This window comes from Bombina bombina, chromosome 12 (assembly GCF_027579735.1).
Source record: "Bombina bombina isolate aBomBom1 chromosome 12, aBomBom1.pri, whole genome shotgun sequence".
Classification (NCBI taxonomy): Eukaryota; Metazoa; Chordata; class Amphibia; order Anura; family Bombinatoridae; genus Bombina; species Bombina bombina.
In genome coordinates this window covers 1483921-1497713 of record NC_069510.1, presented here as the reverse complement: position 1 = coordinate 1497713, position 13793 = coordinate 1483921, and the positions used below count along the sequence as shown (strand labels likewise).

At 36.4% G+C, this 13793-nt stretch overlaps 1 protein-coding gene across 1 annotated transcript in view; it reads right to left on the bottom strand.

Annotated features, from left to right (window-relative positions):
- Positions 1-13448, bottom strand: part of PRRT1B (proline rich transmembrane protein 1B) — a 169459-nt gene extending 156011 nt beyond the window's left edge. Inside the window, exon 1 of the mRNA XM_053696240.1 lies at positions 13315-13448. Within this exon, the coding sequence (XP_053552215.1) occupies positions 13315-13324 (10 nt within the window). The 5' untranslated portion in view covers positions 13325-13448. The remainder of the gene's footprint in view (positions 1-13314) is intronic.
- Positions 13449-13793: the final 345 nt, after the last annotated feature.

The following is a 13793-nucleotide window of genomic DNA, read 5'->3' as shown; positions in this document are numbered from 1 at the left end:
GATAGCCTAATGCTTATCACAGGCAGTAATTAGTACATAAGATAGCCTTATGCTTATCACAGGCAGTAATCAGTACATAAGATAGCCTTATACTTATCACAGGCAGTAATTAGTACATAAGATAGCCTTATGTTTATCACATACATTAGTTAGTACATAAGATATCCATATGCTTATCCGAGGCAGTAATTAGTACATAAGATAGCCTTATGATTATCACAGGCAGTAATTAGTACATAAGATAGCCTTATGCTTATCCCATACATTAGTTAGTACATAAGATAGCCTTATGATTATCACAGGCAGTAATTAGTACATAAGATAGCCTTATACTTATCACAGGCAGTAATTAGTACATAAGATAGCTTTATGCTTATCACAGGCAGTAATTAGTACATAGGATAGCCTTATGCTTATCACATACATTAGTTAGTACATAGGCTAGCCTTATGCTTATCACATACATTAGTTAGTACATAAGATAGCCTTATACTTATCCCATACATTAGTTAGTACATAAGATAGCCTTATACTTATCACAGGCAGTAATTAGTACATAAGATAGCCTTATGCTTATCACAGGCAGAAATAAGTACATAAGATAGCCGTATACTTATTACAGGCAGTAATTAGTACATAAGATAGCCTTATGCTTATCACAGGCAGTAATTAGTACATAAGATAGCCTTATGCTTATCACATACATTAGTTAGTACATAAGATAGCCTTATGCTTATCACAGGCAGTAATTAGTACATAGGCTAGCCTTATACTTATCACAGGCAGTAATTAGTACATAAGATAGCCTTATGATTATCACAGGCAGTATTTAGTACATAAGATAGCCTAATGCTTATCACAGGCAGTAATTAGTACATAAGATAGCCTTATGCTTATCACAGGCAGTAATCAGTACATAAGATAGTCTTATACTTATCACAGGCAGTAATTAGTAAATAAGATAACCTTATGTTTATCACATACATTAGTTAGTACATAAGATATCCATATGCTTATCCCAGGCAGTAATTAGTACATAAGATAGCCTTATGCTTATCCCAGGAAGTAATTAGTACATAAGATAGCCTTATGATTATCACAGGCAGTAATTAGTACATAAGATAGCCTTATGCTTATCCCATACATTAGTTAGTACATAAGATAGCCTTATGATTATCACAGGCAGTAATTAGTACATAAGATAGCCTTATACTTATCACAGGCAGTAATTAGTACATAAGATAGCCTTATACTTATCACAGGCAGTAATTAGTACATAAGATAGCCTTATGTTTATCACATACATTAGTTAGTACATAAGATATCCATATGCTTATCCCAGGCAGTAATTAGTACATAAGATAGCCTTATGATTATCACAGGCAGTAATTAGTACATAAGATAGCCTTATGCTTATCCCATACATTAGTTAGTACATAAGATAGCCTTATGATTATCACAGGCAGCAATTAGTACATAAGATAGCCTTATACTTATCACAGGCAGTAATTAGTACATAAGATAGCCTTATGCTTATCACAGGCAGTAATTAGTACATAAGATAGCCTTATGCTTATCACAGGCAGTAATTAGTACATAAGACAGCCTTATACTTATAACAGGCAGTAATTAGTACATAAGATAGCTTTATGCTTATCACAGGCAGTAATTAGTACATAAGATAGCTTTATGCTTATCACAGGCAGTAATTAGTACATAAGATAGCTTTATGCTTATCACAGGCAGTAATTAGTACATAAGATATCCTTATGCTTATCACAGGCAGTAATTAGTACATAAGATAGCTTTATGCTTATCACAGGCAGTAATTAGTACATAAGATAGCTTTATGCTTATCACAGGCAGTAATTAGTACATAAGATAGCTTTATGCTTATCACAGGCAGTAATTAGTATATAAGATATCCTTATCCTTATCACAGGCAGTAATTAGTACATAAGATAGCTTTATACTGATCACAGGCAGTAATTAGTACATAAGATAGCCTTATGCTTATCACAGGCAATAATTAGTACATAAGATAGCCTTATGCTTATCACAGGCAGTAATTAGTACATAAGATAGCCTTATGCTTATCACAGGCAGTAATTAGTACATAACATAGCCTTATACTTATCACAGGCAGTAATTAGTACATAAGATAGCCTTATACTTATCACATACATTAGTTAGTACATAAGATAGCCTTATGCTTATCACATACATTAGTTAGTACATAAGATAGCCTTAAGCTTATCACATACATTAGTTAGTACATAGGATAGCCTTATACTTATCACAGGCAATAATTAGTACATAAGATAGCCTAATGCTTATCACAGGCAGTAATTAGTACATAAGATAGCCTTATACTTATCACAGGCAGTAATTAGTACATAAGATAGCTTTATGCTTATCACAGGCAGTAATTAGTACATAAGATAGCTTTATGCTTATCACAGGCAGTAATTAGTACATAAGATAGCTTTATGCTTATCACAGGCAGTAATTAGTACATAAGATAGCTTTATGCTTATCGCAGGCAGTAATTAGTACATAAGATAGCTTTATGCTTATCACAGGCAGTAATTAGTACATAAGATAGCCTTATGCTTATCACAGGCAGTAATTAGTACATAAGATAGCTTTATGCTTATCACAGGCAGTAATTAGTACATAAGATATCCTTATGCTTATCCCAGGCATTAGTTAGTACGTAGGATAGCCTTATGCTTATCACAGGCATTAGTTAGTACGTAGGATAGCCTTATGCTTATCCCAGGATATCAAGAGAATGGAACAATTTATTTATTATTAATAATAATATTTATTTGTATAGTGCTGCAAAAGTAAATTGGAAATGTGTTTAACCCCCTTGTGCTTTTATCAAAGTGTTAACATCCGAACGCCCCCTGTCAGATTCTTTTTTGCATCAAAGGGGGAAGCTGCAGGACGCAATATAAGGTAGGATGTTCCATGCCGTCCTCATGCGCTAAAACCTAGCACTGCTAGAACACTATGGAACATCCTAACGGAGGAAAGAGGTTGAAACTGTGAGCTCTATCTAAATAATAATATAACAATTGTCCTTAATTTGTTCCCTTACGGGTATATGGTGTGTGTGTGTGACTACACAATATAATACACTCAGTAATATAACTGTGTCAGTAGAGGGATGTAGTGTGTGTGTGAGACTATACAATATAATACACTCAGTAATATAACTGTGTCAGTAGCACAGTGGTGTGATGTGTGTGTGAGACTACACAATATAATACACTCAGTAATATAACTGTGTCAGTAGAGGGATGTAGTGTGTGTGTGTGACTATACAATATAATACACTCAGTAATATAACTGTGTCAGTAGCACAGTGGTGTGATGTGTGTGTGAGACTACACAATATAATACACTCAGTAATATAACTGTGTCAGTAGCACAGTGGTGTGATGTGTGTGTGAGACTACACAATATAATACACTCAGTAATATAACTGTGTCAGTAGAGGGATGTAGTGTGTGTGTGAGACTATACAATATAATACACTCAGTAATATAACTGTGTCAGTAGCACAGTGGTGTGATGTGTGTGTGAGACTACACAGTATAATACACTCAGTAATATAACTGTGTCAGTAGAGGGATGTAGTGTGTGTGTGTGACTATACAATATAATACACTCAGTAATATAACTGTGTCAGTAGAGGGATGTGGTGTGTGTGTGTGTGTGTGTGTGTGTGTGTGTGTGTGAGACTATACAATATAATACACTCAGTAATATAACTGTGTCAGTAGCACAGGGATGTGGTGTGTGTGTGAGACTACACAATATAATACACTCAGTAATATAACTGTGTCAGTAGAACAGGAATGTGGTGTGTGTGTGTGACTATACAATATAATACACTCAGTAATATAACTGTGTCAGTAGAACAGGGATGTAGTGTGTGTGTGTGTGAGACTATACAATATAATACACTCAGTAATATAACTGTGTCAGTAGAACAGGGATGTAGTGTGTGTGTGTGTGAGACTATACAATATAATACACTCAGTAATATAACTGTGTCAGTAGAACAGGGATGTAGTGTGTGTGTGAGACTACACAATATAATACACTCAGTAATATAACTGTGTCAGTAGAACAGGGATGTAGTGTGTGTGTGAGACTATACAATAAAATACACACAGTAATATAACTGTGTCAGTAGAACAGGGATGAGGTGTGTGTGTGTGACTATACAATATAATACACTCAGTAATATAACTGTGTCAGTAGAACAGGGATGTAGTGTGTGTGTGTGAGACTATACAATAAAATACACTCAGTAATATAACTGTGTCAGTAGAACAGGGATGTGGTGTGTGTGTGTGACTATACAATATAATACATTCAGTAATATAACTGTGTCAGTAGAACAGGGATGTAGTGTGTGTGTGAGACTATACAATAAAATACACTCAGTAATATAACTGTGTCAGTAGAACAGGGATGTAGTGTGTGTGTGAGACTATACAATAAAATACACTCAGTAATATAACTGTGTCAGTAGAACAGGGATGTAGTGTGTGTGTGAGACTATACAATAAAATACACTCAGTAATATAACTGTGTCAGTAGAACAGGCATGTAGTGTGTGTGTGAGACTATACAATAAAATACACTCAGTAATATAACTGTGTCAGTAGAACAGGGATGTGGTGTGTGTGTGAGACTATACAATATAATACACTCAGTAATATAACTGTGTCAGTAGAACAGGGATGTGGTGTGTGTGTGAGACTATACAATATAATACACTCAGTAATATAACTGTGTCAGTAGAGGGATGTGATGTGTGTGTGTGTGAGACTATACAATATAATACACTCAGTAATATAACTGTGTCCGTAGAGGGATGTGATGTGTGTGTGAGACTACACAATATAATACAATCAGTAATATAACTGTGTCAGTAGAAGAGGGATGTGGTGTGTGTGAGACTATACAATATAATACAATCAGTAATATAACTGTGTCAGTAGAGGGATGTGGTGTGTGTGTGTGACTATACAATATAATATAATACACTCAGTAATATAACTGTGTCAGTAGAGGGATGTGGTGTGTGTGTGTGTGTGTGTGAGACTATACAATATAATACACTCAGTAATATAACTGTGTCAGTAGAACAGGAATGTGGTGTGTGTGTGAGACTACACAATATAATACACTCAGTAATATAACTGTGTCAGTAGAACAGGGATGTGGTGTGTGTGTGTGTGAGACTACACAATATAATACACTCAGTAATATAACTGTGTCAGTAGAGGGATGTGGTGTGTGTGTGTGAGACTATACAATATAATACACTCAGTAATATAACTGTGTCAGTAGAACAGGGATGTGGTGTTTGTGTGAGAGTATACAATATAATACACTCAGTAATATAACTGTTTCAGTAGAGGGATGTGATGTGTGTGTGTGAGACTATACAATATAATACACTCAGTAATATAACTGTGTCAGTAGAGGGATGTGGTGTGTGTGTGAGACTACACAATATAATACACTCAGTAATATAACTGTGTCAGTAGCACAGTGATGTGGTGTGTGTGTGTGTGTGTGAGACTACACAATATAATACACTCAGTAATATAACTGTCAGTAGAACAGGGATGTGGTGTGTGTGTGTGTGAGACTATACAATATAATACACTCAGTAATATAACTGTGTCAGTAGAACAGGGATGTGGTGTGTGTGTGTGTGACTATACAATATAATACATTCAGTAATATAACTGTGTCAGTAGAGTGATGTGATGTGTGTGTGTGTGAGACTATACAATATAATACACTCAGTAATATAACTGTGTCCGTAGAGGGATGTGATGTGTGTGTGAGACTACACAATATAATACAATCAGTAATATAACTGTGTCAGTAGAGGGATGTGGTGTGTGTGTGAGACTATACAATATAATACACTCAGTAATATAACTGTGTCAGTAGAACAGGAATGTGGTGTGTGTGTGTGAGACTACACAATATAATACACTCAGTAATATAACTGTGTCAGTAGAACAGGGATGTGGTGTGTGTGTGTGACTATACAATATAATAAATTCAGTAATATAACTGTGTCAGTAGAGGGATGTGATGTGTGTGTGTGAGACTATACAATATAATACACTCAGTAATATAACTGTGTCCGTAGAGGGATGTGGTGTGTGTGTGAGACTACACAATATAATACACTCAGTAATATAACTGTGTCAGTAGAGGGATGTTGTGTGTGAGTGTGTGAGACTATACAATATAATACACTCAGTAATATAACTGTGTCAGTAGAACAGGGATGTGGTGTGTGTGTGTGAGACTACACAATATAATACACTCAGTAATATAACTGTGTCAGTAGAGGGATGTGGTGTGTGTGTGTGTGTGTGAGAGACTATACAATATAATACACTCAGTAATATAACTGTGTCAGTAGAACAGGGATGTGGTGTGTGTGTGAGACTACACAATATAATACACTCAGTAATATAACTGTGTCAGTAGAACAGGGATGTGGTGTGTGTGTGTGAGACTATACAATATAATACACTCAGTAATATAACTGTGTCAGTAGAGGGATGTGGTGTGTGTGTGTGAGAGACTATACAATATAATACACTCAGTAATATAACTGTGTCAGTAGAACAGGGATGTGGTGTGTGTGTGAGACTACACAATATAATACACTCAGTAATATAACTGTGTCAGTAGAGGGATGTGGTGTGTGTGTGTGAGACTATACAATATAATACACTCAGTAATATAACTATGTCAGTAGAACAGGGATGTGGTGTGCGTGTGTGTGTGTGAGACTATACAATATAATACACTCAGTAACATAACTGTGTCAGTAGAACAGGGATGTGGTGTGTGTGTGAGACTACACAATATAATACACTCAGTAATATAACTGTGTCAGTAGAACAGGGATGTGGTGTGTGTGTGAGACTATACAATATAATACACTCAGTAATATAACTGTGTCAGTAGAGGGATGTGGTGTGTGTGTGTGTGTGTGTGAGAGACTATACAATATAATACACTCAGTAACATAACTGTGTCAGTAGAGGGATGTGGTGTGTGTGTGTGAGACTACACAATATAATACACTCAGTAAAAAAACTGTGTCAGTAGAACAGGGATGTGGTGTGTGTGTGAGACTACACAATATAATACACTCAGTAATATAACTGTGTCAGTAGAACAGGGATGTGGTGTGTGTGTGACTATACAATATAATACACTCAGTAATATAACTGTGTTAGTAGAGGGATGTGGTGTGTGTGTGTGTGAGACTATACAATATAATACACTCAGTAATATAACTGTGTCAGTAGAACAGGTATGTGATGTGTGTGTGAGACTATACAATATAATACACTCAGTAATATAACTGTGTCAGTAGAGGGATGTGGTGTGTGTGTGTGTGTGTGTGAGACTATACAATATAATACACTCAGTAATATAACTGTGTCAGTAGAGCAGGAATGTGGTGTGTGTGTGAGACTATACAATATAATACACTCAGTAATATAACTGTGTCAGTAGCACAGTGATGTGATGTGTGTGTGTGAGACTATACAATATAATACACTCAGTAATATAACTGTGTCAGTAGCACAGTGATGTGGTGTGTGTGTGTGAGACTATACAATCTAATACACTCACTAATATGACTGTGTCAGTAGAACAGGGATGTAGTGTGTGTGTGTGAGACTATACAATAAAATACACTCAGTAATATAACTGTGTCAGTAGAACAGGGATGTGGTGTGTGTGAGACTATACAATATAATACACTCAGTAATATAACTGTGTCAGTAGAACAGGGATGTGGTGTGTGTGTGAGACTATACAATATAATACACTCAGTAATATAACTGTGTCAGTAGAGGGATGTGGTGTGTGTGTGAGACTACACAATATAATACACTCAGTAATATAACTGTGTCAGTAGAGCAGGGATGTGGTGTGTGTGTGAGACTATACAATATAATACACTCAGTAATATAACTGTGTCAGTAGAACAGGGATGTGGTGTGTCTGTTAGACTACACAATATAATACACTCAGTAATATAACTGTGTCAGTAGAACAGGGATGTGGTGTGTGTGTGTGTGTGTGTGTGAGACTATACAATATAATACACTCAGTAATATAACTGTGTCAGTAGAGGGATGTGGTGTGTGTGTTAGACTACACAATATAATACACTCAGTAATATAACTGTGTCAGTAGAACAGGGATGTGGTGTGTGTGTGAGAGTATACAATATAATACACTCAGTAATATAACTGTGTCAGTAGAGGGATGTGGTGTGTGTGTTAGACTACACAATATAATACACTCAGTAATATAACTGTGTCAGTAGAACAGGGATGTGGTGTGTGTGTGAGAGTATACAATATAATACACTCAGTAATATAACTATATCAGTAGAACAGGGATGTGGTGTGTGTGTGTGTGTGTGAGAGACTATACAATATAATACACTCAGTAATATAACTGTGTCAGTAGAACAGGGATGTGGTGTGTGTGTGTGTGACTATACAATATAATACACTCAGTAATATAACTGTGTCAGTAGAACAGGGATGTGGTGTGTGTGACTATACAATATAATACATTCAGTAATATAACTGTGTCAGTAGAGGGATGTGATGTGTGTGTGTGAGACTATACAATATAATACACTCAGTAATATAACTGTGTCCGTAGAGGGATGTGATGTGTGTGTGAGACTACACAATATAATACAATCAGTAATATAACTGTGTCAGTAGAGGGATGTGGTGTGTGTGTGAGACTATACAACATAATACACTCAGTAATATAACTGTGTCAGTAGAACAGGGATGTAGTGTGTGTGTGAGACTATACAATAAAATACACTCAGTAATATAACTGTGTCAGTAGAACAGGGATGTGGTGTGTGTGTGTGACTATACAATAAAATACACTCAATAATATAACTGTGTCAGTAGAACAGGAATGTAGTGTGTGTGTGAGACTATACAATAAAATACACTCAGTAATATAACTGTGTCAGTAGAGGGATGTAGTGTGTGTGTGAGACTATGCAATAAAATACACTCAGTAATATAACTTTGTCAGTAGAACAGGGATGTAGTGTGTGTGTGAGACTATACAATAAAATACACTCAGTAATATAACTGTGTCAGTAGAACAGGGATGTGGTGTGTGTGTGTGACTATACAATAAAATACACTCAACAATATAACTGTGTCAGTAGAGGGATGTGGTGTGTGTGTGTGTGAGACTATACAATATAATACACTCAATAATATAACTGTGTCAGTAGAACAGGAATGTAGTGTGTGTGTGAGACTATACAATAAAATACACTCAGTAATATAACTGTGTCAGTAGAACAGGGATGTAGTGTGTGTGTGAGACTATACAATAAAATACACTCAGTAATATAACTGTGTCAGTAGAACAGGGATGTAGTGTGTGTGTGAGACTATACAATAAAATACATTCAGTAATATAACTGTGTCAGTAGAGGGATGTGATATGTGTGTGTGTGAGACTATACAATATAATACACTCAGTAATATAACTGTGTCAGTAGAGGGATGTGATGTGTGTGTGTGAGACTATACAATATAATACATTCAGTAATATAACTGTGTCCGTATAGGGATGTGATGTGTGTGTGAGACTACACAATATAATACAATCAGTAATATAACTGTGTCAGTAGAGGGATGTGGTGTGTGTGTGAGACTATACAATATAATACACTCAGTAATATAACTGTGTCAGTAGAAGAGGGATGTGGTGTGTGTGAGACTACACAATATAATACACTCAGTAATATAACTGTGTCAGTAGAACAGGGAAGTGATGTGTGTGTGAGACTATATAATATAATACACTCAGTAATATAACTGTGTCAGTAGAGGGATGTGGTGTGTGTGTGTGACTATACAATATAATACACTCAGTAATATAACTGTGTCAGTAGAAGAGGGATGTGGTGTGTGTGTGAGACTACACAATATAATACACTCAGTAATATAACTGTGTCAGTAGCACAGTGATGTGGTGTGTGTGTGTGACTATACAATATAATACATTCAGTAATATAACTGTGTCAGTAGAGGGATGTGGTGTGTGTGTGTGAGACTACACAATATAATACACTCAGTAATATAACTGTGTCAGTAGAACAGGGATGTGGTGTGTGTGTGAGACTATACAATATAATACACTCAGTAATATAACTGTGTCAGTAGAGGGATGTGGTGTGTGTGTGAGACTACACAATATAATACACTCAGTAATATAACTGTGTCAGTAGAGGGATGTGGTGTGTGTGTGTGAGACTATACAATATAATACACTCAGTAATATAACTGTGTCAGTAGAGGGATGTGGTGTGTGTGTGAGACTACACAATATAATACACTCAGTAATATAACTGTGTCAGTAGAACTGGAATGTGGTGTGTGTGAGACTACACAATATAATACACTCAGTAATATAACTGTGTCAGTAGAGGGATGTGGTGTGTGTGTGAGACTATACAATATAATACACTCAGTGATATAACTGTGTCAGTAGAGGGATGTGGTGTGTGTGTGTGTGAGACTATACAATATAATACACTCAGTAATATAACTGTGTCAGTAGAACAGGGATGTAGTGTGTGTGTGAGACTATACAATAAAATACACTCAGTAATATAACTGTGTCAGTAGCACAGTGATGTGATGTGTGTGTGTGAGACTATACAATATAATACACTCAGTAATATAACTGTGTCAGTAGAGGGATGTGGTGTGTGTGTGAGACTACACAATATAATACACTCAGTAATATAACTGTGTCGGTAGCACAGTGATGTGGTGTGTGTGTGTGAGACTACACAATATAATACACTCAGTAATATAACTGTGTCAGTAGAACAGTGATGTGGTGTGTGTGTGAGACTATACAATATAATACACTCAGTAATATAACTGTGTCAGTAGAACAGTGATGTGGTGTGTGTGTGAGACTATACAATATAATACACTCAGTAATATAACTGTGTCAGTAGCACAGTGATGTGGTGTGTGTGTGTGAGACTACACAATATAATACACTCAGTAATATAACTGTGTCAGTAGAACAGGAATGTGGTGTGTGTGTGTGAGACTATACAATATAATACACTCAGTAATATAACTGTGTCAGTAGAGGGATGTGGTGTGTGTGTGTGTGTGAGACTATACAATATAATACACTCAGTAATATAACTGTGTCAGTAGAACAGGAATGTGGTGTGTGTGTGAGACTATACAATGTAATACACTCAGTAATATAACTGTGTCAGTAGAGGGATGTGGTGTGTGTGAGACTATACAATATAATACACTCAGTAATATAACTGTGTCAGTAGAACAGGGATGTGATGTGTGTGTGTGAGACTATACAATATAATACACTCAGTAATATAACTGTGTCAGTAGAGGGATGTGGTGTGTGTGTGTGTGAGACTATACAATATAATACACTTAGTAATATAACTGTGTCAGTAGCACAGTGATGTGGTGTGTGAGTGTGAGACTATACAATATAATACACTCAGTAATATAACTGTGTCAGTAGAGGGATGTGGTGTGATGTGTGTGTGTGAGACTATACAATATAATACAATCAGTAATATAACTGTCAGTAGAGGGATGTGGTGTGTGTGTGAGACTATACAATATAATACACTCAGTAATATAACTGTGCCAGTAGAACAGGGATGTAGTGTGTGTGTGAGACTATACAATATAATACACTCAGTAATATAACTGTGTCAGTAGAGGGATGTGGTGTGTGTGTGTGTGTGTGTGTGTGTGAGACTATACAATCTAATACACTCAGTAATATAACTATGTCAGTAGAACAGGGATGTGGTGTGTGTGTGTGTGTGTGAGACTATACAATATAATACACTCAGTAATATAACTGTGTCAGTAGAACAGGGATGTGGTGTGTGTGTGAGACTATACAATATAATACACTCAGTAAAATAACTGTGTCAGTAGAACAGGGATGTGATGTGTGTGTGAGACTACACAATATAATACACTCAGTAATATAACTGTGTCAGTAGAACAGGGATGTGATGTGTGTGTGAGACTATACAATATAATACACTCAGTAATATAACTGTGTCAGTAGAACAGGGATGTGGTGTGTGTGTGTGTGTGAGACTATACAATATAATACACTCAGTAATATAACTGTGTCAGTAGAGGGATGTAGTGTGTGTGTGAGACTATACAATATAATACACTCAGTAATATAACTGTGTCAGTAGAACAGTGATGTGGTGTGTGTGTGAGACTATACAATATAATACACTCAGTAATATAACTGTGTCAGTAGCACAGTGATGTGGTGTGTGTGTGAGACTATACAACATAATACACTCAGTAATATAACTGTGTCAGTAGAGGGATGTAGTGTGTGTGTGAGACTATACAATATAATACACTCAGTAATATAACTGTGTCAGTAGCACAGTGATGTGGTGTGTGTGTGAGACTATACAATATAATACACTCAGTAATATAACTGTGTCAGTAGAACAGGGATGTGATGTGTGTGTGTGAGACTATACAATATAATACACTCAGTAATATAACTGTGTCAGTAGAACAGGGATGTGATGTGGTGTGTGTGAGACTATACAATATAATACACTCAGTAATATAACTGTGTCAGTAGAACAGGGATGTGATGTGTGTGTGTGTGTGTGAACTACACAATATAATACACTCAATAACATATTTCTCAATCTTGCAGTCCTCACCTCCTGTTTCTCAACCTCCTACCCTTCTAGATTGTAAGTTCCCACGGGAATAGGGCCCTCAATCCCTCCTGTCTGTGTTTGTATATTTTGAATGTGTATTAGAAGTTTTATATTATTGTTTTATTTAAATGAACTGTATCCATGGACAGCGCTGCGGAATATGATGGCGCTTCATAAATAAAGTATAATAATAATGTAACTGTTTGGTGAAGCCATTGATAGCAGACATGGGCCATACTCAGTTGGGGCATTATATAGACAGACTTAACTACTTTAGTTGGCTCAGGTAATAATAAGAAGCTTTCTCTATACTGAAGACAACACATGGGCATACTATTTACTAACCCAGAAACTGGCAGAAAAGCTGCAGCGCACTGTGTACCCAGATAGCAAAATAACAATGATCACAATATGACAGGTGGTGTGTGCCTCCTATCAAGTTGCATGGTGGTCCTTACCTGTAGCCATATATTGCTGGTTCTGTAGTCCTACAGTGCCAGGCTCTATTGCTCAGTTGCCCACGCCATGTGTATCCCTCGCCCTCCTGATCTGTGCCAGCCTCACACCTTCCTATACTGACTCCTATTCTTCTCTCCGCCCCTCTCCCTTGTCTCAGATTCCTGGCTCTGACCTCTTCATTAATCATTTACCAGCCTGTTTATGGAAGGGCTGTGCAAATTGCAATGAAACTTAGGGAGCAGTTTCCCTAGGGAAGCTGTGGTACCATCCTTTCCTGATCCCTGTGTCCTTGGAGAGATTGGTGGCAGGAAAGTCCACATTAGTCATTGTTCATTTAAAGGGACATTCAACTCAGAATATGATGCCCATATAGCCTTAAAGGGACAATATACACCATTTTCATATAACTGCATGTAATAGACACTACTATAAATAAGATTATGCACAGATACGGATATAGAAATCCAGTATAAAACCT